Raw genomic sequence first — 27779 nt, 5'->3', positions numbered from 1 at the left:
AGTGACTGGGATAATCGGGATGGGAGTGTCAGAGACAGTGCGATTGGCACAGGACAGAGCAGAGTTTAGGGCTGTTGTACATAGGGTCACAATGAGTAACAAGCGACTCGACAGTGCATAACAACAACAACAACATTGTGCTGCTGTAAGTATTGATGGAAGTCCAGATTCTGAGTATTATTCAAAAGATTGCATTTCTATGATGTAACTGATACTCAATTTTGCCTTGCCAGTGTTGGGGCATATCAAGCAAGAAGGGAAGAGGGGAAAAATAAAAATAAAAAAAGAAGAGAAGGGAGTGCTTAAATGTGAAGTAAACAGAATGCTTGCTTTCAATATGATTTAGCCTCGGACCACTGAGAAAGAATGCCTAAATTATTTCATTCCGATAAATTTAGTCCAGAGCCTGTGACTGATGTAATTGGCCTTTTTTGTTTGTTTGTTTTTCAGTGAGGTACTGGCTGAGGAGTCCATAGTATGTCTCCAGAAAGCCCTGAATCACCTTCGGAAAATATGGGAATTAATTGGGATTCCAGAGGACCAGCGGTTAGAGAGAACTGAGGTTGTAAAGAAGCATATCAAAGTGAGTCATAAAAGTATAAAAGTACAGTCAAGTAAGATGCCACAGTGGGGTGGGATAGGGATAACGAGGTTGATGACACATATGGAAGCGACATTTTGACCTCCATGACTAGAAATACAGCAGGCCATTATTCTTTGTGTGATGACTATTCATGAAATTACAGGAGTTTGAGGGTTACTGGTTGCTTTTCTCCCCTCGACTCTAAATTTTTGTGCATCTCTGCTCACTTTCTGTTGTTAGGAACTCCTGGATATGATGATTGCTGAAGAGGAAAGGCTGAAGGAAAGGCTCATGAAAAGCATTTCTGTCTGTCAAAAGGAGCTCAGTACCTTGTGCAGCGAGTTACATGTTGAGCCAATTCAGGTATATCTGGCGGCTTACCAGTGCTCTCAGGTCTGCTGTCACCCACTGTGAACAGGGAAGGGGGACTCTGCGTGGATTAGGAAGGCACTTGATTAAATGCTAAGATCCAGACCAGATGGGCGGTCTCCATGTAGGAGGAAGAGGAAAGGTTTGCCTCTTAGTAAATGAATTCTGACAAAGAAATTTTCACATACGTAAAGATCACCACTATTGAGCAGCAGAGCTGCTAGTAAGTGTTCTGATGCTTTAATAAAAAATCAGCTTCATCTTGCTTTAATGGGTTTAGTTTTATAGGGCTTTTTTCCCCCTCCCCTTGTGGATGCTGAGGAGAAGCTGGGAACAGTTGGTGCCTTCCCCCACCCCTAAAAGAAAATGAAAAGAGATACTCAAGAAGGAGAAATAACCAGTGCTAAGATGGAAGGGTACCCCAAAAGCCTGCCTTTTCAGGCCCTGTGTTACCTAGAGGCTGTACCCAGATAATGGCATGCATTAAAGCAACCACAGTGGCTGCTTCAGAAGAAATGTTTCAAAAGCTGCAGTGTCAAAAGACATAGTCTAATTCAGCCTATGATGATTTTTTTCCTCTTTCTTTGTAATGATTATTTTTGTGAAGAGCTGAGAACATGTTGTATTGTGACCCAGGGTCCCTAAAACCTCTCCCTTTAAAATGAGTAAAAGCACTATCAGGATCCTAAAATTCAGACAATGTGAGCTTGGAAAGTTGTTTAGAATAGATGTGAGTATAGGGGCAGCACAGGATGGCTAAGGTAACACCAGTAAGGTTCTTGGGGCCCCTCCACCCAACATTGGAAGAAATGCCTGGGTACCTAGATAGAGTGAGCTGTAGGAGGGAAACCACCACAAGAAGAGTAATTCACAGGCGGCAGTCACGAGAAGTCAGGCGCACCATGGTGTCAGAGTATCCTGGGCCATGCTAGAAAGAACATAGAATTGGTTTTAGATCCAGGTTTCTCATTCTCTAGTCGTCTGTTTGTTAATTTCCAACATGAAATTGGGTTAAAAGTGTACAGTGGTACATCTCTCTTAAATTACATCCAAGTTTCTAGTTTTACCAGTGTTGAATAAAAAAAGTATAAACTTTAAATGATACCCAACTATCATGTCTGTTTTCTCCCATTCGTCATTCTGGTCCTAAATGGGTTAGTAAGCTGAGTATTTAACTAGAAGCTAGATAGACCACCTTCTTGCTAGCCCAGAACGAACTTTGCAACTACTTTTCATCGCCATAAACTTCCCTGCGACTCAGAACCTTTGCTTATTGAAGACCTTTTTTTAGGGTACCCTTTCTGGCCATTGACTATCATATTTGTAATTTCTTTTGGTCTTTGACCATCTTATTCAGTGGAAAGCCTTCATTTTGGCCCTCTTCCATTGCCATTCTCTTCGAAATAGTTTCATTGGGAGCATTGTTTGTTGGTGTTGGTACTGTTATGTGCTGTGAAGTCGCCTGTGACCCATAGCGACACTGTGTACAGCAGCTCTGAACCCTACTCTGTCCTGAGCCAGTCTCACTAATTCCAACATAACAATCTCCATTGCCCCCGTCACTGTATAAATCCATTTCATCTAGGGTCTTCCTCTCCTGCGCTGTCCGTCCACCCTTCCAAGCATGAATTCCTTCTCCAAGGCATATCATTTTATACAGGAAGAAGGAGAGACAACCATCTTGCAACTAGAGAAGGATTTACGCACTCAGGTGGAATTGATGCGGAAACAGAAAAAGGAAAGAAAACAGGAACTGAAGTTACTTCAAGAACAAGATCAGGAACTGTGTGAAATTCTTTGCATACCTCCCTATAACATTGACAGCTCCTCAGTTCCCAGCTTGGAAGAGCTGAACCAGTTCAGACAACACTTGGCAACTCTGAGGGAGACAAAGGTATGTAGCCTGCATTCATACCTCCTAAAAAGGTGGTGGCTTTTCTCTTGGAATCTTAGAATTTTCTTGTCTTATAGACATCAAGACATGGAGAGTTTGTCAACATAAAGAGAAAGATCATACTGTGTATGGAAGAATTGGATCACACCCCAAACACAAGCTTTGAAAAAGATGTGGTGTGTGAGGATGAAGAGGCCTTTTGCTTATCTTTAGAGAACATTGAAGCATTACAACAGTTACTACAGCAGGTAATAATGTCTTGACTGACATCTTCATAACCCATAGCTATTTGGAAAAACAGGCAGGTTTTTTCTTTTATGTTTTAAAGAAAATGTAAGTTTCTAAAACAAGGGAGGCTAAAAGTAGTGGTATGTAGTATCTACAAATACTGATTTTGAACACAAAAATTTATAGCTCAAAGTTTTAAATTTGGATGAAAAATATTAGTCATATAAATTAGCCATGTATTTGAATCCTCCTCTTAGAATCTTTACTATAAGAATAGCTTTAGGGTTTATTTGGAGGTCATGAAAACACAGTGTTTTGCACTCAGAAAGGTATATTCTTTCCACTTGGGTCCAGACTGAAGCCTCTTCTGTGATGAACCCTGCTGTGGGTAACCCTTGACGGTCTCTCTTGTAGCTGGAATTGCAGAAATCGCAGAATGAAGCTGTGTGTGAGGAACTGCGGGGTCAGATCCGAGAGCTGTGGGAGCGGCTGCAGATACCTCCAGAGGAGAGAGAAGCAGTGGCCACAATTATGACTGGGTCAAAGGCCAAGGTCAAGAAAGCGGTGAGAAACCCAATAGTTACTGAGGCAGTATTCTCCTAAGAGTGTTGTTTTAGTATCAAGTATGGGAGGTTTAACAGCTTCTGCCTTGAACATACCTGTTCTTAAGAATCTGAAAAGATGCCAATTGTCTGCCAGTAGCCTGCTCACCTTTCTTTTGTGTCCATTCCTGAGATTTCTGACCCTTACAACGTCATTGTCATCACTTAGAGTGTTAACTTACTTCAGTGGCTCCATGTTCTAGTCGGGTGGGGAGCTTTTGCATTATTAAGGTGAATATGAGCATTTAACAAGCACCTTTAACAAGTGTTTTCCTTTTAGTTGCAATTAGAAGTGGATCGGTTGGAAGAATTGAAGTTACAAAACATGAAGAAAGTGATTGAGGCAATCCGAGTGGAGCTGGCTCAGTACTGGGACCTGTGTTTTTACAGTCAGGAGCAGAGACAAGCTTTTGCTCCTTATTATGCTGGTTAGTACACAAGGGGTAGTCTGCATGTGATCACTCACTTTTTTAAAATTTTTTTTTCTTCTGTGTGTGTACCGTCAAATCGGATCTGACTGGTACAGGAAGAAATTGCCCCTCCTTCTCCAGCAGAGCATCTGGTGGAGTTGAACTGTATATCCCTGGGATTGTAGTGCAGCTTCTTGCCATTTAATTTCTTTTAAATGCTAAAATATTCACCAAGGAATCTTTTCTCTTCTGAACAGGCACTCCGGCAAGCATTTGCAACCACTAGTGGGCAGAATAGGCTATCTTGCTTTCCAAAGCAAAATCTTACTCTCGCCTGTTAGGTATAAAGCTCGTTTATCATGTGCTTACTCTACACCAGGTGTAATGTCAAACTCTTGTCAGTATTATTTATAAATATTCTTAATGTTAAGAAAGAAGGATCCTAAGACAAATAAGAGGTGAGCAGCTGAACCCAGAAGCACATGGAGGATGAGCAGCCTTCCCCACATTTGAATCCTGGAGTCGGACTCCTAGAACCTAGTAGAATTTTCACTGCAGAAGTTTGCCCAGCTGTCTCCCTTGGAACCATTTGTGGATTTGGACAACTAGAGAAGTGTGACCTTTGGGTCAGTGCAGTTGCCACCAGAGCTCCTAGAATAGGATTCTAATCTGACCTAAGTTGAGCACTTAGAAGAGGCTGTCTTAACTAAATTTTCAACAAATGTTTGTAGATTTTTTTTATTATTATTATTAATTTCAGTGAACATCTACAGAGATTTTGGAATTCCATTCTTTTCATTGTTGCACTTTGTTTGTAGATATTTTTTGTGGTCTAACCCTCCTCCGGCTGGACAGAGTAGAAAAGAATAGGAAAGAAACCTAAGGCCAGGCAAGAGGTCACACACGATTTTAAGGATGGCTATCGTCATAGGCTGTAACCTAGTCTCTTGTCCTCGGTCCTTCAGGGTTAATATAATCCACTTTCTTTTTTCCATGACTTTATATTCACTAAAAGCATGCAGTAATAGATCATTTTACTCTAAGTACAGCCAAAGGCTGAGAAATTGAGAGCACCCTCAGTCACTCTCACCTAGTGTTGGCATTTTTGTAAGTTTTGTTCAGCATTCTCTCTCCTGTTGGAGCGTGTATATTTATTTAATGGAGGAAGCCTAAAGGGATATTTGCTCAGTGGGTTTGTGAAATATTCCAGATACAGCCCTTGCTAAGTATCAGGGGTCTGTGATATATTTGTGCTGTGAGAAGACAGGAAGAGAATAAATCAAGATTTGTCCTTTGGGAACCTTAGCAAACATTTACCAGGCACCTGTTATGCACTGTGTGCAGTTTATATGTGGTATATATTAATTATTTAGTCCGCACAGCAATGCTATACTATAGGTACTGTTATTGCATGTTTCTTTCTCCATTTCATAGATGGCAGAATTGAAGCATAGATGGTTAAGTAATTGGCTCAAGATTCCACTGCTACTAAATGGGAAAGTAAGAATTAAACCCAACGTAAATTATGCTGTATGGCTTTTCCAAGTGGCTCTGGTTGGGTCCACAATATAGTAAATAAGGCATACTGTTCAAAGTGAGTCATAGTAAGAATAAATAGCATATGATTACCAGGGAACATGAATTTTTACCTTATGGGATGCAATTTCTAGAAATGATATTAAGACCTTAGGTCTCCTGTGATTATGTAAAATTGTGTCTTTATATGCAAATGCACTCATGTTATTGTTGTTATTCCAGCGCTATAGCTACTAGTGCATTCCCACATAAACACCAGGGGCCAGAAGCCACTATTAGAATAACAAGATAGTAGAAAAATTAGAGTTGCTGTGCCTTTTAGCTAGCTTTCTCTACCTTGTGACTGAAAGCAGGAAATTAGTATTGATTAAAATACTGTTAAATAATCTATAAGCTTATTCATATTTTACTAGTTTGATACCAGTGCCCTTTTTCTCGTCCAGAATCTAATCTAGGATCCCAGGTTGTATTTAGTAGTTGTGTGACTCTCCTCCAATCTGATCATTGCCAGGGAGCTCTGGTAGCCTAGTGGCAAGAATCTGCACTGCAATCCCAGAGGTGTGTAGTTTGAATCCACCAGATTCTCTGCTGGAGAAGGAGGGACAATCTCCTGTACCACTCAGATCCGATTTGACAGTACACATACAAAAACTATTAAAAAAAAATCTGATTGCCAAGGTCTTTGTTTTGCTACATGACCTTGACACTTTTGAAGAGAACTGAGCAGTTGTTTTGTAGATTATCCTTCAATTTGGATTTTTGTGATGTTTTCTTTCACATGATGTGTTGAGTTTATTTTCTTACAGTTACCGTAGAAGTGATTTTCACTTTATTACCATCAAAGTGATAGCGTGCCCCTCTCAGCACATTATGTCAGAGGGCACATGAAGCTGACATGTCTTATTCTAGTGTTGTTGACTTTTACTACTTGACTAAGGCTATATCCTCTAGGTTTCTTTATTGATTTTCCTTCTACAATTAATAAGTATCATGTGAGAAGCTACTCTGACGTAGCTCAGTATGCAGATTCTCATCAGATGTTGTACATTAATTTTCTCGTCCATTTCGTTCATGTGTGCAAGTTGTTTTTAGTGTTTGCCGCATGGTGTTTCTATTTCTCTCATTTCTTTTTTTATTTAAATTATTGTTAAATTTTATTAGTTTTAATGAACATTTACAGAGATTTTGGGTTCTCATTCATTCATTGTTGCACTGTTTTCTCTACCCTCCTCCCCAGTTCGTTCTTCTTCCCCCCCCCCCGAATGTCTGTTTTAATTGTCCAATTGCCACAGTGCTTGTCAAAGCCAGTTCTGATTAATCTCCTTTGTCAGTGTGTCCTTTGCCATTCCCTATCACTCCTCCCTAAGAGAGACTTCACCCTGATTCATAAGGAAAAGGGGATGGCGTATTCTCTTAGCTACTTCCTGCTGAAAAGGGACGCTGTGGGTTTCAGGGTGAAGGTCTTCTCTCACTACTTTAAAGGGCCCCTTTGGCAGTAGGAAACACATAGACTATTATGGAGATTGATTTTGGAATTTAGATGCACTGCTATCAATTGTGCTTAGCCGTACATGTTCATATCCTTGAAGATGTATCATGGAGGTGTTGCAACCGGCCTTTCTCCTGCCAGGTTAGTTCCACAACAGCTTGGCTGATAGCTCCGGGTGATGGCTGGATCCGCGGTGGTGCCCTGAAGTCACAGGGCTGTGGTGGGGGCTGAGGTGCGTGGTTGTGGAGCTGCAAGGGGTTGGGGGAAGGGGAAGAAAGCAAGGGACTAGGGGGGTAAGGAGCACAGGGCTTGGAGACTATCACCAAGTGGGGGCGGGGCTTGGGCGCTGCTGGGGGTTTATGCAGCAGCACCCTGTGTGTTGGGGGTCACACAGGTCCGGGCTGCAGGGGGGTCACACAGTGTCGGGTAGTCTTCGCTCTTCTGGGGTCTCACGGTCTTTGCTCCTCTGGGGTTCCGCGGTGGGTGGCTGACTGACTGTTGCTCTTCCCGGGTCGCTTCCCAGCCCGTCTGGCTTATCTCCTGTTGTTTGTTGTTGTTAAGTGCCGTGGAGTCGCAGGCGACTCATAGCGACCCTGTGAAGGAGAGTCCTTGACATTTGGGTGCCTTTCATCCTCTCTCCAGGTTCATAGGGTTTCCGGAGGCAAGATATTATGGAAGTGGATGCCACTCCTCCTTCCACGCTTGTTTAATTGGGGAGCTCCACCCCACTCTCAGCCCGCATTGGGTAGCCAACCATTAACGCATTTGACACATAATTATTTTATATCTATAGGTCGTAATCCAATAAATACTGTCATTATTTTATTGCTCAAATCATTCTCCCAGCTTTGCCATTTGGACACTCAGTCACATTGGCTCGCTCCTGTGTCCTTTCTGCGTGTGCTCGTTATCAAGCACTTCTGTACTTTCTGGATTTATAAAATGTTGCAAGTTTGCGTGCGCTCCTTATCAAGCACTTCTGTATTTTCTGGATTTATAAAATGTTGCAAGTTCACCCTGTATTTTCCCTGCCCCAGCCCTGGAATCAACTGTTTCTTCTCTAAGGAGTCTTTATTCCTTTTCTTGAACAGTGATACTTAAACTTAATGATCTGAGTGCCTGGTAGACTCATTGCGACTCTGATGTCACTGCTTCTGGACTCTCAGCCAATAGAGCTAGGAAGTATCTAGCTACCCTAGCGCCTGTGCACACCAGTCTATATTTCTGTAGTTGTCTGTCTGCATCACTTTTGTTGTTGTTGTTGTTTTTTAATTAGTTTCAATGAACATTTACAGAGATTTTGGATTTCCATTCATTCATTGTTGTACTTTTCTCCCCATCCACCCCCACTTCCCACCCCCGTCTGCATCATTCTTGATGCCTTCTTTTCCAGTTCAGTTCATCACCATGCTCTTCATGGTAGCCTTTTTGCTCTTCTGATGATGTGAAACCGGGCTCCCATTATCCACTGTATATAATTATGCATCGTTTTGATTGTCAGGAGGAATAACTGTTTTTGGAAGGCGTTCATAAATTAGGATGTTAGGCACTAGAGGAATTGTTTTAAATGATTGGGCTTCTATCTTGCAGATGACTACACAGAAAAACTGCTCCAGCTCCATGACGTGGAGATTGTGCGGTTAAGAAACTACTATGAAGTCCACAAGGAACTCTTTGAAGGTGTTCACAAGTGGGAAGAAAGCTGGAAGCTCTTTCTGGAGTTCGAGGTACGGCCCTCGTTTTTCTTTTTTGGAGTAAAATGAAGTATAAAGAAAGCATGCCATGGGCAGAACCAGAGTTCTGTTTCACTTACTTTATCAGATTTCCAAAACCTGACTTGATCTGTGAGTTTCTCTAAAATCCACTAAATACATATATGTATTTGTTAAGTTTATATGCTTTGAAAGAAAAATGGGGGTGGGGACGATAATGACTTAGTTACATAATTAAACAAAATAAGAGGTTTTGCATAGAGACGTTGACAGGCAGTTAGTCCTTGAGCCCTGGAGTGCTTGCCTTCTCCTCTCCTGCCACAGAACACACAGCCATGGAGGACAGGTATGGCAGGGCTGTGCGGTCAGATGTAAGATCTCAGGTTTCTGCAGCACCATGAGTGGTGGACCTCATCATTTTATCAGTGCTGGGTGAGCCCTGCAGGCACTGTGATGGTGCTGCATTTCCCCTTGAAGGATTCTTTCCAGGGCCTCTTCCCAGCCCTTCTGTTTTCGTGTTATACCAGCTGCTGCAAAGTCAGGGAGAATGTTGCCTTAGATTAATTTTGTTCTGTTACTAAACAAATAGAGAAAGTGGATTTTAAGGTAGGCAACTACCAGTCTCTACCCTTGAGGCACAATTGGATACTCTGGATTGCTTTTTCTTCTGATGGAGATTGAGCATAAACAGATTCTCTCATGAAACATTTGACAGACCAGGGCTGGGACTAAGAGTGAGGCAATCAAGACCTCCTAGTGCTCAAAATGAGGAAGTCCTTATTCTTGGAGTTATAGCAGCCCTATTAGCTTGAAGAGGCCTTCAGAGCATCAGTAGGTCAACTCCTTTCAGTTTGTTGGTGGGGAAGTGGATGAGATGGAAATTTTTTGTTATTTAAGAACTGGTATTTTAATCCTGTTTTTCCTTCCCTTCAGTTGAAAGCAAATAGTTGTAGCAAACATTAGTAAAAGGGCAAATCAATAACTCATCATCTGTGCCCAGATTGAAGAGCAAGAAATTAACTGCCAGCTATTTTAGCTCTTACTTTGTAAGAAGTCAAGAAGCAACCAATGTTTAATGGGACTAAAACTACTTTACATGTTTGTCCTATATGTTCTTGAGCTTATCTCTAAAGTTTCCTGGTTAGTTACCCCTACTTTTGAGCATATACAACTAATTTTTATTTACAAATTATATACTTTCTTGTATTACAGTTCTAAGGACTCTGAATATTATTTTAAAAACAACTCCAGAAAATATTTTTTTAAGAAAACACATTTAATATCTTACATTTTAAAAAAGCTATTTATGTAATATCTAATGTCAAATGGATCTTTGCTGAAAGCAGAGAGTACCAGAAGAATGTCTATCTGTGTTTCATTGATTATGCAAAGGCATTTGACTATATGAATGACAGCAAACTGGCTGACTCTGAGAAGACTGGGAATCCTAGAACATTTGATTGTGCTTATACGAAAATCCTAGAACATTTGATTGTGCTTATACGAAACCTATGCTTTGACCAGGAGGCAAAGAACAGAGAAAGGAAACACTGCATGATTCAAAATTGGGAAGGATGTGGACCAAGGATGTGTCCTGTCTCCTTTTCTTTTCAACCTATATGCGGAACAGATTATCTGGGAGACTGGACTCTATGAAGAGAAGTGTGGCATCAGGATTGGATCAACAATCTGCATTATGCAGATGACATAATCCTGCTTGCTGAAACTGAAAAGGACCTGAAGTGCTTGCTACAGAAGGTCAAGGACTGCAGCCTTCAATGTGGATTGAAGCTCAATGTCAAAAAAACAAATATTCTCACCACTGGAATGTTTGGCAGCATCATAATAATGAAGAGATTGAGATTGTTGACAGCTTCAGTTCAACACTCTTGGTACCAGCAGCCAGGAAATTAAAAGATAAATTGCATTGGGAAAGTCTGCTGTCAGAGACCTCTCCAAAGTACTGAAGAGCAACAATGTCAGTCTGGAGACTAAGGTGTGCCTGATACAGGCCATGGTCTTTGCAGTTACTTGCTATACATCAGAGAGCTGGACAAGAGTAGGAGCCCTGGTGTTGAAGAGTATTGAATATACCATGGACTGTTAGGAGAACAAACAAGTTCATCCTGGAGAGGGTGAAGGCAGGCTGCTCCTTGGAGGCAAGCATTCTGAAGCTCTGTCTGACATACTTTGGACATGTTGCAAGGAGGGACAGTCCTTGGAGAGGGACTTGGGAGGGTGGAGGGACAGTGTAGGAGAGGAAGACCCTCGAGGAGATGGACTGATTCTGTCACTGGGGTAATGGGCATAGGTGTGTCAGAGACAATTGGCACAGGACAGAGCAGGGTTTAGGGCTGTTGTACATAGGGTTGCTATGAGTCGCAGGTGACTTGACAGCACATAACAACAACAACATTTATGTAATAGAGTAGAACTCCACAAGCTTTCTAGAACATAATCCTTGGGGAAGACATTTAAACTGCTTTAAATGTCTGTGATCAGGCAAGTAAAGGTGCTCCCAGCAGGCCTCTTGTATACCTGTCATCCTCAAGGTGACCTAGAACCTTCTGGCATCCAGCCCAAGGAATGGAGTTGGTACAGTATGCATTAAGTATTAATGCCTGCTTGCACACCCATGTTTATTGCTGCTTTGTTCACAATAGCAAAGAGTTGGAAACAACCCAAGTGCCCATCAACAAACAAATGGATTGAGAAATTGTGGTATATTCACACAATGGAATATTATGCAGTACTGAAAAACAAAGAACTCATGCAATATTATATAAAATGGGTGACCCTGGAGGACATTATGCTGAGTGAAGTATCTCAGTCACAAAAAGATGAATACTTCATAGTGCCACTGCTATAAAACAGGACTGACATGGGGTTGAGGGAAACTAAGAAAAGAAGGGATAAATAATGTACACAGCATTGAAACAGATGAGAAATAGAACTGTGTAAAAGGAATATATAATTAGGTATTGCAGGACAAGAGAACAGAATAAGAGCTGCATAGTAAAGTGGTCCAGTGGTGGTGGAACTGTGTAACAATGAAAGAACTTTTCTTCCAAAGAAAAAAGTGAACTGGGGCGGGGCAGGGAGGAAAATGTGCAACAAAATGAATGGAAATCCAAGTTCTTTATAAACTTTCATTAAAATCTCAATTAAAAAAAAAAGTATTAATGCCTATCTTAAGTTCAAAAGGAAACAGTAGGTTTCCCGCCCCTAGCGGGTGATTTTTCATTTTGCTCGATGAAGTAAAGCATTAATTGTCTTACACCTGACCTGCTCCCCTACTTGAGGATGTGAATTTCTCATTACTGTGTGTAGAAGGGAATGTAAAACTTTTTAAAAGTCTCCTAAATTGCCTTTATTCTCTTGTAAGAGCCAGAATCCTAACAAAAGTGATTGGTCTGACTTTTCTAGGGTTTCGTCTAATGAAATATGTTTTTCTTAGAGAAAAGCTTCAGACCCAAGCCGATTTACAAACCGTGGAGGAAATCTTCTGAAAGAAGAAAAGCAACGTGCCAAACTCCAGAAAACACTCCCTAAGGTAGGGATATTGTACGTTTTGGTGTTTGGCTGTATGATCACTTTTTGTATGTTGTTGTCAGTGTTTCAAGTTGGAACCGGTTCATAGCTGACTCTCAACAAAGGTTTCAGAGCCAGTAAATCTCACGCGAGGAGAGTGCCCACCTTTCTGCAGCAGCTGGTGGGCTTGAAACCTGGAGCCTGGCAACACGACTCCCTACCACTGAGTCACCCCAGCTTATACTCTTTGCTTAGATTTGCTTTTGTTTTGCCCCAAAACTTTTGTCTTCCAGAGATTAAACTGGAATTATAGCTATGTATTAGGCTTTCCTAGTATAGAATAAACTGAATATCATGATAGCAGACTTGAAAAAGTGCTATGAACTTCTGTGCTATTCTCTGTTTTAAAACTGATAAGAGCATTTAGGGAGTTCTGGTGACCTAGTGGATAAGAGCTTGTGTTGCCAACCCAAAGGCAGCCAGTGCAAATCCACCGCTGCTCCTCAGGAGAGAAATGGGCATTCTCCTTTCAAGTGATTCACACCCTCTGAAATGCCTCTGGAGGATCAGCTCCGACTCGCTTCAGGCTCGGCTGCACACGATAGCAGTAGCCTGTACTGTGCCAAGTGCTGCTGGTTTAAAGTGCTTTTTCAATATTTATGAATTCTCACAATTCTGATTCCTTTAGGATTGGTATTATTTCCATTTTTACAGATGAGAAAACTGAGGCACCAAGAAATTAAGTAACTGTCTAACTTTTCACAGCCAATAACAAATAGGTTCCATATTAGAACCCAAATGGTTGGACTTAATAGCCTGTCTTTTTAATGTGTACTGTGTAGTGTCCTCTTCACTGCTGCTGCCCCCTGCTATAAACACCTCTGTAGCTGGACTCTTACGGTGTCACGTTTCCCATCTTTGTGTGTGTTTTGAATGCACCCTCCTTAGGCATTGTCTTCTGCCCGCTCTTCCCTATGTCTCTTAAATTCAGCTTTTGGAAGTTAGGTTAATGATGCTTTAGGAAGAAGGGAGTAATTCTTTAGGAGAATCATTTCATTTGGGCTTCACACCAGAGGTCTGAAGTGTCATTAATTATATCTTTGTTTCTGATCTCAGCTGGAAGAGGAGTTGAAGGCACAGATTGAAATGTGGGAGAAGGAGCATTCCCAGGCATTTGTGGTGAATGGACAGAAATTCATGGAGTATGTGGCAGAACAGTGGGAGTCACATCGGCTGGAGAAAGAGAAAGCCAAGCAGGAACGAGTAAGTGTGAGCACATGTTAGGAAGAAGGGAAGGGAGTGCTGTGAGAGCCTGGAGCATCTGCCAGGGGACAAGATGAGGTGAAACACAGGTAGATTTTTCTGCCCTGAATACAGTGACTTAACCCTAGGTTCTGGCTTTGCCTCTGTGCTTACCCTACACCTGCTCTTCCTGGGATTTATCACTGTTGCATTGAACTTTCACACAGCATCTAAAGAACAAGAAGCAGACGGAGACGGAGATGCTGTACGGCAGCGCTCCCCGAACACCCAGTAAGCGGCGAGGACTGACACCCGGCACTCCTGGCAAGGTCCGGAAGGTAAGCAGGAGTCGTCAGCCTCTGTTCACGACGGATGCTGAGGCTAGCGTTCCTGGCTGATTCTTACCCACAGGCTTGTTGTAAGGACTTACTCTGCCAACCCAAAGGCAGTTGCTTGAGCCCCCAGCTGCTCTGCAGGAAAAAGAGGGGGAATTTTTTGTGTGACTTACAGCCTCTGAAATCGCACTGGAGGGTCAGCTGTGAGTTGGTTCTGGCTTGATGGCAGTGAGGTTTTAAAGTTTTTCTAGGATAGAAGAGATAGGAGAAGATTTTTCTGGCCTTTCAGGTTGAGACACTTGAGAGTATAAATGGAAGATTGGACCTAATCCTTTGTGGTGGCTTGATAGCAACAGCTAAGGAGTGGTCCGCCTTAATGTGTACTAGTTGTTAGGTTTTCAGATTGAACTCCATGGGACCAGTAATTGCCCAAATTCTGTGAGGGTAAAAACTCTCAGTAGCAGTAGCCCTTTACTTTTAATTCCAGCACATTAACCATCGTGCTGTGTGAAAGAAAACTTAATAAATTGCTCATACTTCTTGTGCCATGTAAGAAATCCATCCATGACTTAAAAGTCACACTGATTATTTTCCTTTATAGTATTTCCTATTCTGTCTCCTGTTTTGGGTAATTTTGTTCTTCCTATAATTTTTGGAGTTTTTCAGTGAGCCAAGTTTTTTGTTTCATTTCTTGCATTTGACATACTCTTGGATGACATCCTTGATAGGCAGTTCTTTGCTATAGTTTTTAACAACCACATAGCTGCAGCCAGATGACAAGAGTTTTCCCTCTGAGTTGTGCAGAGGCCTACTCACTCTCTCGTTTCTTGTCGTCAGCTTTTATCAGGTTTGGTACAAAGGGCCTCTAGTAACTTGACACACATAGACTCTTCACAGCTGGATGCAAATACACAAAGATGAGCATGGTGCCTGTTACTGGCTCAGACACAGACTTCACATTGTCCAATGTTGCCAGGGCACACACGGTGCACGGACCTGCTCCTATAAACATTTACGTACAAGTCTTTGTATAGATGTGTGTTTTTTGTTTTTTTTTTTTTAATTTTCTATTATTTTTTCTGTGTGTACCATCAAATCAGATCTGACTGGTATAGGAGGAGATTGTCCCTCCTTTTCCAGCAGAGTGTCTTGGGGATTTGAACCGCACGCTTCTGGGATTGCAGTGCAGCTTCTTGCCACTAGGCCACCAGAGCTCACCTAGATGTGTGTTTTTATTTCTTCTGGTTGAAATTCTTAAACATGACTGGATTGTATGATAAGATGTTTAACTTTCTATATTTTTTTAAAAAATTTTAATAATTTTTTCTTTTTCTTTCTTTTTTTTTTTTTTATGTTTGAGATACAAAATGGTTGTGCATTTTACATTTCCACCACCAGCTAGATAGAAATTGGCTCTGGAAAGTTATAATGGGTTTCCTCAGAGCTATGTGGCATTAGACACAGCAGGTTTCCAGGAAACTCATTTTTCCCGGTCAGTTTCCTGTACTTGTTTCTCTGTAGCTGGTGATGCTTTCTCCCCAGTGATCCATCTGTTCTTTTCCAGCTGAACACCACCACCATATCCAATCCTACCCCTAATAGCAGCATCCGGCCGGCCGCAGGAGGCCTCATCTGCCGTTCTCCGATGTCTCGACTCCCACCTTCTGGCAGCAAGGTTGGTATGTGTGGTGTATAAACATCCCAAGCATTGCTTATCCTAAATACACCCAAAGGCCTTGCATGCTAATTTTAATTTCTAAGATTCATGGATTTATTAATCACTGAAATGCTGAGAACTAACAGGTGTAAGCTAATTATTAAGTAATGGTTCAAAAGCTAAATGAGAGAGAAAAAGAGGACAGCAGCCGTCTGGACCTGAGTAGCACACAGGACGGGCTGTGGTGTGACTGGGACATGAAGACAACGTGCCGGTCCACAGTGCCCCTCAGACACGACCCTGGGCATGTGTGCTAACATGCATGCTTGAATATTTTACAAAATTAAAGTCATATTTTTAATACCTAAAACACCAGATTAGAGTCATAGCTGGTAGACTATTTTGAGGTATTATTTAATGTGCCCGTTATATACAGAATACATGGCTTTCTTTCCTTTCTCTGTAGCCTGGAGTCACTGCCACCTCTTCAGGGAAAAAAATGCCCCATGTGGGCTTGTGTGGAGCTGATAAGGAGAACGTGGAATTCAGTGGCAGCTTTCTGAGTGGTGGGTACCCTGACTCGACCCCCCTCCAGCGCAACTTCAGCATTAATTCTGTTGCCAGCACCTATTCTGAGTTTGCGGTAATTCCCCTTTTCTAAATATCTACCAGTCTCTGGGGAGCACACAGTTGGGGCAGGGTATAATCGTCCCAAGCACTAAGTTAGAACAACTCCCTTGGGGCTGAGAATCCCCTTCTTGCCTTGACCATGGTGGGGAGTGGTGTGGGAGGTGGCAGGCGAAGGGGAGTAGGAAAGAAGTTGCAGCAACACTAGACATTTGGCCTGGATCCTTCTGCTTAAGATACCACTCCCTGGCTGCCGGAGGTAACCCCTCTAATTGCTACCCTGGTACTCTCTTGATGGAGTTCGTGGTAATTGTCTTAATTCTTTGTTCTTAGAAGGACCCGCCCCTCTCTGACAGCTCCACTGTTGGGCTTCAGGTTTGTATGGCATCCCTGCATGTCCCATGTCCCTTTCCTAACTGGTCTGTCATCCGCTGGCTTCATTCCCATCTGGGCCAAGGGCTGCACTAACCAGTACTCACACTGCCCTTTCATACAGCTGTCCCCCTCACCAGAGTAGCAGGAGCTCCTTTTATATACTCAAGAAATAATAGCTGGAATAGAAGTTCCCAGCAAACTAACCTGATTAACAAGAACACCGTGCTCAGACATGAATTGGATTCTCAGTCCCACTAAAGTCAGGCAAAGTTTGTATCATGTTATTTCATAACAGAACCATCGCCCTCCCCAGTTGTGACATCAAAGGCTGGGATAGAGGCCTCACTGTGAGGGAAGGGAACCCTGGCTGTGTGCTGCCTGCATTGAGGTTCTTGGCCTGTGTGCTGATTTCCTGGAGTATATTAACTAACCTTTCTGGGCTGAACTGCCAGCTTTCTAATATCTGCTCATCAATGCTCATTTCCTTGCTTTTCCCTACCACATTGAGCTACTAAAAGCATGTATGAAGCTTTGGAAGAAAGGCTCGCTCCCAGTATCTTACTTTACTTAACAACACCGTATACTTAACATTCTGTGTCTTCTCTGAGCTGCTTCCCTCTCTTGTGGGATGCTAAGATAAAGCCGATCTCTCTTGGCTGCAGTGCCAAGAAGAATGAGACAGTTGCCTAAGAGTTAAGCCTGCTTTTGAGCATTGAAATGAGCCTCCTATTCAGCCACTTTTCTAAATTGCATGACTCGTGGCTGTACCTCTAGACACAGGTAGCAGGCTACCTGTCTGCTGGACAGTGGGCCACGGGCTGCTTTAGCTTGTCATGGCAGTCAGGCCCTGTTTCATCCACTTGGCTGTCCCTGCTTGTCTCTGCGGCTGTCCCTGGGAATCCTCATCTGGTTTTGGTTGCTGTGGTTGGTAGACTCTGCCAGGCAGCATAGAAGCCAGGAGAGTGATCTCTGCTCACATCTGTCTAACATCTGTGGTTAATCATGCCTTAGCTTTTGCTTCTGTACCATGTGCTCCAGCATGAGATCAAATCACCAGCAGGTTACAAGGCCCTCAGCCCCAGGGATTGGTAGATACATGGTCTGGCCTATTATTTAATAAAGGGCTCATGAGACTAAAATGTGTTTACTAGTTTGACAACTCAGAATAGCTTTGTAATGTATAAAGGATTTATCTTCTGTGAGATTTTAACAGGAAAGAGGTTAGAGATGTATGTGCACATATGCATGGTCTGTTACTAATGGAATGGTGCTCAGAATACCTCACCTTTGGTTTCTAACAGCTTGTGCTTGGCCAGGCACCTGTGTCTCAGAGAATAGCCCTCAGTGTATCCTCTGCTGACACTTAGAAGGGTTAGTTTTTGCATGACAGACAGTACTGCAACCACTGATGTTATTTATTTTTCAACAGCGAGAACTTTCAAAGGCTTCCAGATCTGATGCTACTTCTCGAATCCTCAATTCAACCAACATCCAGTCCTGAGAAGGAAGCCCTATCAGTCAGCCAGCTGTGGCTTCCTGTGCTTAGACTGGACCTAGTTATACTGTCGGGGCTTTAATTCTTCATCACTTTAGGCTCGCTTGACACCCTGGATGGATTCCATTACCTTGGGCCCAAATTAAAGAAATGAACAGACGTTACAGATGAAAAGCCCACCATAGACTTAGCAGGTCCTTAGAGACTCATTTTGTTTTTTGAGTCAAGAAATACACTCAAACTTAGTTTATAGCAGTAAGTACAAATTTTAGCATGAAACCTAGTTTCTTTCTGTAACCCCATCATATCACTTGCTGAAGCATGATCAAGGGCTTGTTTCATTTCACCATTGTATAAGAAAATGATTGCTTTGTCCATCCTTGGGGCATGGGGAACAATGTAATTCTGTCATGCCAACTTGTAATTAGCAATTAACATCTTTCTTTTTGTTTAGGGATGCTCAGTTAATGCTGTATTTGTTAGCTTTGCTCTCACCTGAGGGTCTGTCCTCACAACACAGGACACCCATCTCCTGATAAGGACGTCTATGTCAGCAGAGGTGGCCTGGCGTGCTGCCAAAGAATGATGGGGCTGGAGCACCTTTGTTAACGTGTGTACAGTGTGTTAATAAGTGCAATGCCCTTTGTGTTGGGTATGTGTATATGAATCCATGTGCTTGTCTGAACTCTATTTCTTCAGTTTCCCCCTCATTTCTTTGCCTACTCTGTCTGAATTCTTCAGTCCCTGCCAATTGTCAGCCAAGTCAGAAGGGCCATTTGGATGGGCTGGGTCTTCTCTGTCGTGGAAATCTGGAACTTTGCACATGTCAGTCCTGGGGAGTTGTTCCTGACAGAGCGTCCACGATGCAGCTTCCCCCCTCCCCTTACGTCCAGTTGATCACTACTGCTCCCCCAAAGCACTAGTATTTATTCTCATCTGCCTGCACCGGACTGCTGCCAGCACCTTCAATGGTTCTCACTAACTTGGCGGCGTGGCCTTCGTCTGTGTTAGCCATGCTGTCTAGTCATCTGTATACATGTCCTGTTTTTAAACTAGAAATACATTCTTAAAAATAAATTAAAATATGTTTGCTTAACATTTTGAAAAGATCTATTGTGGCATTCGTTTTTATTCCCTCCTAATCAACCTTTTTTCTTCTTTCATGATTGGTAGTTTATTGGTTGTTTTAAGGGCCAGTACAGAGACATTATGAACAAACTTCACAATGTTTAATGTACGTACCAAAAATTCTAAAAAGCTATGTCGTTACACTTCTTTTCTAAATTCCAGTGACTTTTCAGCTTTAAATTTGGAAAATTTTCATAAAGAAGAAAATAAGTACCAAAATATCTTCAACTGTTGATAAACTGTCACATTATTAAGTCCCACTAATTCACAGTTTACTATCACACATGTTATAACACATTCAAATTTTCAACCATTCACAGCACATAACAAAGTTATTAGAAAAACTGGACTACCAAGACCAAAGATGTTACAGAATCCACACAGTTCCAACAGGGAGAAAGCCAGGAGGAGGAAGTGGTTATATTTAAGAGGAAATTTTACCAAACAGTGTTCTTCTAATTTATGTATCTAAAAAACATGGAAAATAGACTTCATTTCAAATGATCAAGTCATAAGTGCATGACTGTGACTCCAAATTGTCATTAAGTATGCTCTGTATTGAAAACCCAAAATCCCTGTAAATGTTCATTAAAACTAATAAAATTTAATAAAAAAAATAGACTCAACAAAAAAAAAGTATGCTCTGTATTATGGGGTATAAAAACTGTCCTATTTCCCCATGGAATGTTAAACTGACATCCAAATCCCCCCACAATTTTAACATCTCATATTTTCTAGTTGTACCAAAAAATACACAACCAGCAAATGATCTCACCACTTAAAAAAAATTTATACTTAAAAATGAGATGAAGTGGGGTTTCTTCTTAAAAATTATTCTAGAGCTACTAAAAAACTTGCATTTACAAAGTAGTTGATAACAAGGGGAAGTACAGGAACCACTGATAAGACAAGGTAGACAAACGGTAATCAGACTTGGCTGCTTTCCTGCTTTATCAGAGGCTGGACTCTCCACTTTTAGTTTCTCCATTTCCCGCAGGTAAACCTTGAGTATCCTGGTTACCCACTGCAGCCTGTTTTCCCTTTGCTCCCCTTTCCCTTTAGTTTGCACTTTTTTGTCAGAAGACTTCCTTCCTGCTTCCTTTTTGGGCTTCATTTCCACTTTTGCCAGCTGTTAGCTGACAGCCTCACTGATCTCTTGGGCTCCTCCTTCACGACCCATTTGGCCCAGCTGACCTTCCTCTTGGGCATGTTGGTGGCAGGAGACTGTGGGCTGTGATGCACAGAGCCTTCGCGAAGCTGGGTTGCTCTGGCACCACCTCTCTCCACTGAGCTCCTGGGACCCACAGCAGGAGCGGTGCAAGGACCAGATACCCAAGGTCACTTTTCATTTGGTCTAACAGAAAAGACTAGAAGATGTACAAGAGATTATTAGTAGAGACTGAATGTTACATTTTTCTCTACATTTCTTAGTGAAAAATGCCTCTTACTCTTGGAGCGGTAGGGAAGAGCCTAATTGCTGGTGTAGGAAGCAGCTAAGGTAATACTAGGAAACTTGTTCTTTGCAATTTATCATGAGTAACTTTTACCAAGTTAAAATACGCTTTGATAAATTTTGACACTGTACCCAGGAAACCATCACCACAGTCAAGTCAGCAGATACACCTGTGATGCTGTTTTCTCTGCCCCTCTGTTGCCTCCTTCCACCCCCCACCCCCAAGCAGCCATTCATCTGCTGTCACAGTGTATGAGGTTGCATTCTCAAGACACCCAATGGGATCATACAGCATGTACTTTTTCTGGTTTTGTTATTTTGAAATTAATCCATATTGTTACTTGTATCCATGGTTAATTCTTTTCTGTTCCTGAGTCATTCCATTGTATGCCAGCTTATTCACCTGTCACACTGTTTCTAGTTTAGCGGTTCCAAATAATGCTTCTGTGAACATTCACATGTGAGTCTTCCTGTAGATTTTTTTTTTTACTGGCATTTCTTGATTTAATATTTTTAACTTTTTTATTTTAATGAAAGTTTACAGAGCCTTTGGATTTCCATTCATTCATTGCTGCACACTTTCCTCCCTGCCCATCCCTCCCCACAGTTCCCTTTTCTCTTAAGGAAAAAAAAAGTATCATTGTTATACAGTGCCTGCCACCGCCCCCCCATCCCCATCTATTCCTCTATGCAGCTTTCATTCTGGACTCTTGTCATGACAATTATACCTAATCATACATTCCTCCTAAACAGTTCTCCCTCATCTGTTTCAATGCAGTGTATATTATTTATCCCCTCTTAATTTTCCCCAACCCTGATGTCAGTCCCACTGTACAACAGTGGCACTATGCAGCATTTGTCCTTTTGTGACAGATATTTCACTCAGCATAATGTCCTCCAGGGTCACACATTTTGTATATTTCATGAGTTCATTGTTTTTCAATGCAGCCTAGTATTCCATTGTGTGAATATACCAGAGCTGCTCTATCCATTCGTTTGTTAATGGGAGATAATTTTTCTTTTGAGTTAGTTAGTGTCTAGGAGTAGGAAGAAGTGGCAGAGTCCATAAGGAGTTGTGCCTCATTTATTTGACATTTCATCTTGGAAGAAAGATGAGCCATCTGTTCTCATGCAACCTTTGGCTCTGGAAACAATGAAGGTCAACTGTGTGTCAGTTCTGATTCAATAGCAATGAGTTCTCTGCAAGTGAAATGGGTAGATCACATGTGTGGTGGTGGTTGTAGACAATCAAGTCAGAACCAACCCCTTAGCTTCCCTCCAGCGGGTTTTCAGAGGCAGTGAGTTGGAGGAGATTGTCCACCTTTCTTCCTTCCGAGGAGCAGCTGGTGGATTTGCCGTGTCTCTGGGCTAGCAGCACAGCGCCTTACCACTGAGCTACCAGAACTCCCTGAATGTATGGGTAGGTGCGTGTCAACTTAAGCTACTCAACTGGTTGTGCTTTCATCCCCACCAGTAATGCATGTGATTTCAGGCTGTCCACATCCTCTCCCAACACTTGGTGTGGTCTTTTTTATTTTAGCCATTCTAGAGAGTGTGTGCTTCTCTCATGCTGTGATTTTTTTTTTTTAAATTTTATTATTTTGTGTGTGTGTACCGTCAAATCAGATCTGACTGGTACAGGAGATTTTTCCTCCTCCAGCAGAGCATCTGGTGGATTCAAACCGCATACTTCTAGGATTGCAGTGCAGCTTCTTGCCACTAGGCCACCAGAGCTCGCCTTCATGCTGTGATCTTAATGAGCACTTCTTAATGTCTAGTGAGAGGAGCTCTGGTGGCATGGTCCATAGCACGATGCACTATCCAGAGGCCCCTCAGGGCCAGCGGCTGTACAGGAGAAGCACAGGCACTTCTCCCACTAAGATTCACAGCCTTGGATACCCAGTGAAGGGTGGCGATGGCAGGCATTGATTCAACGGCAATGAGGTTGAGTTAATGGCTGACGAGGAGCCCGTCTGGTGCAGTGGTTAATTGCTTGGTTGCTAACCGAAAGGACAGCAATTTGAACCCACCAGCTGGTCCACAGGAGAAAGATGTGACAAACTGCTTCCGTTTTCAGTGTGGGACACCCCACAGGGCAGCAGTCACTGAGGCAGCCTGATGGCTACGAGTTTTGGAATAGCTAATGATATCGAAAATCTCATCTATTTGCCATTTTGATCTTTGGTGATACATCCAACTTGCCTTTTAAAATCAGCCTGTGTCTTTGGTGATTTCTCTCAGTACTTTGGATAAAACCAGTGACTGTAGAGTCAATTCCAACTCAGAAAAACCCCTACCTACATCAGAGCACTCCATAGGGTTGCAGTGGCTAATTTTTTGGAAGCAGTAGCCAAGACTTAGAGTGGGCTTGAACCTCCACCCTTCTAGTCAGCAGCCTAGACTGTTAATCAACATTTTGTACTCCATAAAGAGCTCTGGTGGCCTAGCCCTTAGGAAGTTGTGCTGCTAAGCTAAAGGTGCCCAGCTCAAATCCACAAGTAGCTCTGAAGGAGAAAAACAGGTAGTCTTCTTCTAGCCAGTTTAAAGCCTCTGAAAACCCAAAAGAGGGTCAGCTGAGCCGGGTCTGACTCGATGGCAGTTGAGTTGAGTTGAACTGAGTTACTCCTTGTATCCTAAATTCAGTCCTTTATCAGCTCTAGGATGCATCAAGATATTCTTGTCTGTAGCGGTTTGGTGTCTTCTGAACAGAAATTCCAAGCCTATACTTTCTATATATTCTGTTGTACATAGGGTTTTCAACAAACAACAGAATATATAGTCCAGCAAAAAACACACATGTATATCACTTTTGATGGGTTGCAAAGATGACGCAGAGGGGAGAGTATATAAAGATCAAATAGGAACGCCTTTTAGTTAATGGTGCCAGTCAGCTGGATATCTACGTGCAAAAGTGTGAACACAGTCACACTATGTGCCACATGATACACACAATGGACATTAATATGAAGCCAGAAAGTATAGGCTTGGAATTTCTGTTCAGAAGACACCAAACCGCTACAGACAAGAATATCTTGACGCATCCTAGAGTTGATAAAGGACTGCATTTAGGATACAAGGAGTAACTCCAGGAATAGATGGTATACCAATTGACATATTTCAGTTAATAGATACTGCCCTGGACGTGCTCACCAAGTTGTGCCAAGAAATCTGGAGAACGACCACTTGGCCAACTGACTGGAAGAGATCTATATTTGTTCCTATCCCAAAGAAAGGTGACCCAACAGAATGTGGAAACTACAGAACAATCTCACTGATTTCACATGCAAGCAAGATTTTACTGAAGTTTATCAAAAAACGACTGGAACAGCACATCAACAGAGAACTACCAGAAGTCCAGGCTGGTTTCAGAAAGGGTCGTGGTACTAGAGATATTGTAGCTGATGTTAGATGGATCTTGACTGAAAGCAGGGAATACCAGAGGAATGTCTATCTGTGTTTCATTGACTATGCAAAGGCATTTGACTGTGTAGATCATAACAAACTGTGGCTGACTCTGAGAAGAATGGGAATCCCAGAACACTTGATCGTTCTAATGCGAAACTTATACTTGGACCAGAAGGCAGTCGTCAGAACAGAGCAAGGGAACACTGCATGGTTCAAAATTGGGAAGGGCGTACACCAGGGATGCATCCTATCTCCATACCTTTTCAACCTATATGCAGAACAGATTATCCTGGAGGCTGGGCTCTATGAGGAGAAATGTGGGGTCAAGATTGGTGGACAAATTATCAACAATCTGTGTTTTGTGGATGACACAACCCTGCTTGCTGAAACTGAGGAGGACCTGAAGCGCCTGCTGCAGAGTGTCAAGGACTGCAGCCTACAATATGGATTGAGGCTCAATGTCAAGAAGACAAAGATTCTCACCACTGGACCAATTGGCAGCATCAGGGTGGATGGTGAAGAGACTGAGATTGTTCACAGCTTTAGTTTGCTTGGCTCCAGAGTCAACAGTCTTGGCACCAGCAGCCAGGAAATTAAAAGGCGCATTGCCATGGGAAAGTCTGCTGTTAGGGACCTCTCCAAAGTGCTGAAGAGCAATCGTATCTCTTTGGAGACTAAGGTGCGTCTGATACAGGCCATGGTCTTCACAATCACCTGTTATGCATCAGAGAGTTGGACAATGACCAAGGAGGATAGAAGGAGAATGATGCCTTTGAGCTGTGGTGCTGGAGAAGAGTATTGAGAATACCATGGACTGCTAGGAAAACAGATTTGTCCTGGAAAGGGTTAAACCGGGTGGCTCCTTGGAGGCAAGGATTCTGAGGCTCCATCTAACATACTTTGGACATGTTGTGAGGAGAGACCGGTCCTTAGAGAGGGACATCATGCTTGGGAGGGTGGAGGGACAGCACAGGAGAGGAAGGCCCTCTATGAGGTGGATTGATTTAGTGACTGGGATAATTGGGATGGGAGTGTCAGAGACAGTGCGATTGGCACAGGACAGAGCGGAGTTTAGGGCTGTTGTACACAGGGTCGCTAAGAGTCGCAGGCAACTCGACGGCACATAACAACAACATATATTCTGTTTCATTGATCTATTTTATCTGTCCTTATGCAATTACCATATTCAATTACCATATTGTATTGGTTACTGTGGATCTATAATTTTCAAAATTGAGTGATGTTCGCTTTCCAGCTTTCTATGTTTATTTTGTGTGATGTCCAATGTACCGATTTGTCTCTTGCTAGATCACAGTGTCCACTACCAAATCCAAGGTCTGGGAGACTTAGTCCTGTGTTTTCTTCTGAGTCAGCATTTCTTCTTTGATTCAGTAGCTGTGTGTTGTTTACATTTTAAATGTGTGCATGGACCTACAGTCACAGTGACAGCCCAACCATCTCGCAAGAAACAAAGGAGTCAAACATTGGGGTAAGTCAGCATTGGCTCAGGTTGCTTCATTTTTGGAGAGGAGTGAAAAAAAGTCATAGTGATGTTGTATAAGGAGCAGTGGTAACATGGGGAAGGCTGAGTCTGACTTCCACCTGCTTGATAAAGGAGAACTGTCTCCATTAATAATAGCCATGTTGTTATGTGCCGTCGAGTTGCTTGCAACTCAGAGCGACCCTACGTACAACAGCCCTAAACCCTGCTCTACCCTGTGCCAATCTCACTGCCTCTGACACACCCATCCTGATTACCCAAGTCACTGAATCAATCCACCTCATAGAGGGCCTTCCCCTCCTCAAGCATGATGTCCCTCTCCAAGGACCAGTCCCTCCTTACAACATGTCCAAAGTATGTCAGATGAAGCCTCAGAATCCTTGCCTCCAAGGAGCAGCTTGGTTTAACCCTCTCTAGGATGAAATCTGTTTGTTTTCCTAGCAGTCCATGGTATTCTCAATACTCTTCTCCAGGACCACAGCTCAAAGGCATCAATTCTTCTATCCTTCCTAGTCATTGTCTAACTCTCTGATGCATAACAAGTGATTGCAAAGACCAAGCCTGTATTGGATGCACCTTAGTCTCCAGAGTGACACCATTGCTCTTCAGTACTTTGAAGAGGTCCCTAACAGCAGACTTTCCCATCGCACTACGTTTATTTCCTGGCTACTGGTGCCAAGAGTGTTGACCGTGGAGCCAAGCCGACTAAAGTTAACTATCTCAATCTCTTTACCATCCATCCTGATGCTGCCAATCGGTCCAATGGTGAGAATCTTTGTCTTGACAGTGAGCCTCAATCCATATTGAAGGCTGCAGTCCTTGACACTCTGCAGAAGCGTTTTTTCAGGTCCTCCTCAGTTTCAGCAAGCAGGGGTGTGTCATCTGCATAATGCAGATTGTTAATAGATCTTACACCAATCCTGACAAATAGTTCCACAGTCAGACATGCCACTCCACATGCTCCTGCACCTATTTCTACCAATCACTGGGTCCATGTTCGTTGTAACTTGACTTACAGACTTTACTCACAATTGTGAGGTTTATTAGGGAAATAGGTTGGTGAGTGGGGGAGGCAAAGAATACCACACAATGCAAGTCCAGGTTTAGTCCAGAAGCTCCAAGCCAAGCTAACAGTCAGACATAATTTTTCTGTTAGTTCAGATAGTTTCTTGGTCTACAAATCAAAGTCTAGGTTCAGTTCAGCAGCACAAATGCACCTCTGGTTTCCTCAATCATGGAGCAAATATTATCTCCGAGCAGTTACAAGTCAGCTTTTCCTTCAATCATCCAGCAAGCATCTTCTGGTTACACCTTGCTACAGTCTATTCACCCTCTCTCTACTACCATTTTTCAGAGTGTGGAAAGCACTCACATATATTGGTCCTACAGCTGTTGATGATTTGCAAAACAATGTGTCTGCAGTTAAGGTAGCTGGGGACCACCCTGATGGATAGAAAAGCCAGTTTTCAAGGTTTCTGACACCACAGATGGTTGGTTTTTGTTTTTTTTTTAAATGCTTTTTATTTTCTCATTATCCTTTATTTCTTTGTATGACTTCAAGTTAAGGTCCAGGGTCTTTTCAGAACTTAGAACAGTTCCTTTAGCATTTCTTGTGGGGCTTATCTCCTAGTGGTGAACTCCCTTTGCTTTTGAAAATTTATCTGAGAATATCTTCATGTCTCCTGCATTGCTGAAGGACAGTTTTGACAGAAATAGTCTTTCTTTCATTATTTATTGAATGCCAATCCAGTTGATATAAAATTATACTAACCAGTATAGACCATGGTTGGATTTTAACAATGCTGGCTGGAACAATACACTAAATATGCACAAAATTATTCCATCTACCCAAAGCAGAAAAAATAAACTGTATTGCATGAGGAATAAAAGTGATGAAATGATAAATTAGAGCTGGGATGTGAATAGTGAAAGGAAAGGCATCTGTCTGTCCCCAGTCACCTGTTAGGAGGAAGCTTTAGAACCATCAACATTGGTGTTCTAGGTCCAGACTTTTTCTGATTTCATTGGATCAGAGATACAACCTTAAGTGCCAGATCTTTCAAAGTTCTTTGGGATGTTTCTAATGTGCAAAATTAAGGACACTGCTCTTCGATGAGAGAAAAAATACACTGCAGGTGTTTGAGGTGCTGGAACATTTTTACCTTAACTTATGTGCAAGTCTCACAGGTGCTAACCTTACAATTAAT

The 27779-nt window shown here is 42.4% G+C and overlaps 1 protein-coding gene across 2 annotated transcripts in view; it reads left to right on the top strand.

Moving 5' to 3' along the window:
• PRC1 (protein regulator of cytokinesis 1) overlaps positions 1-18091 on the top strand; it is a 32032-nt gene extending 13941 nt beyond the window's left edge. Inside the window, exons 2-15 of one of the 2 annotated variants that reach the window (XM_006885161.1) lie at positions 451-583; positions 824-946; positions 2613-2846; positions 2924-3094; positions 3489-3638; positions 3957-4104; positions 8702-8838; positions 12281-12376; positions 13471-13617; positions 13824-13934; positions 15496-15606; positions 16055-16231; positions 16549-16590; positions 18020-18091. In XM_006885161.1, coding sequence (XP_006885223.1) covers positions 451-583; positions 824-946; positions 2613-2846; positions 2924-3094; positions 3489-3638; positions 3957-4104; positions 8702-8838; positions 12281-12376; positions 13471-13617; positions 13824-13934; positions 15496-15606; positions 16055-16231; positions 16549-16590; positions 18020-18091 — 1852 coding nt within the window. Of the gene's footprint in view, positions 1-450; positions 584-823; positions 947-2612; positions 2847-2923; positions 3095-3488; positions 3639-3956; positions 4105-8701; positions 8839-12280; positions 12377-13470; positions 13618-13823; positions 13935-15495; positions 15607-16054; positions 16232-16548; positions 16591-18019 lie in introns of those variants that run through there. The other variant, XM_006885162.1, reaches the window with a different exon arrangement.
• Positions 18092-27779: the final 9688 nt, after the last annotated feature.

This window comes from Elephantulus edwardii, unplaced genomic scaffold (assembly GCF_000299155.1).
Source record: "Elephantulus edwardii isolate Elephantulus edwardi_28Jun2011 unplaced genomic scaffold, EleEdw1.0 scaffold00041, whole genome shotgun sequence".
NCBI classification, from domain to species: Eukaryota; Metazoa; Chordata; class Mammalia; order Macroscelidea; family Macroscelididae; genus Elephantulus; species Elephantulus edwardii.
This window is presented reverse-complemented; position numbering and strand designations above follow the sequence as displayed.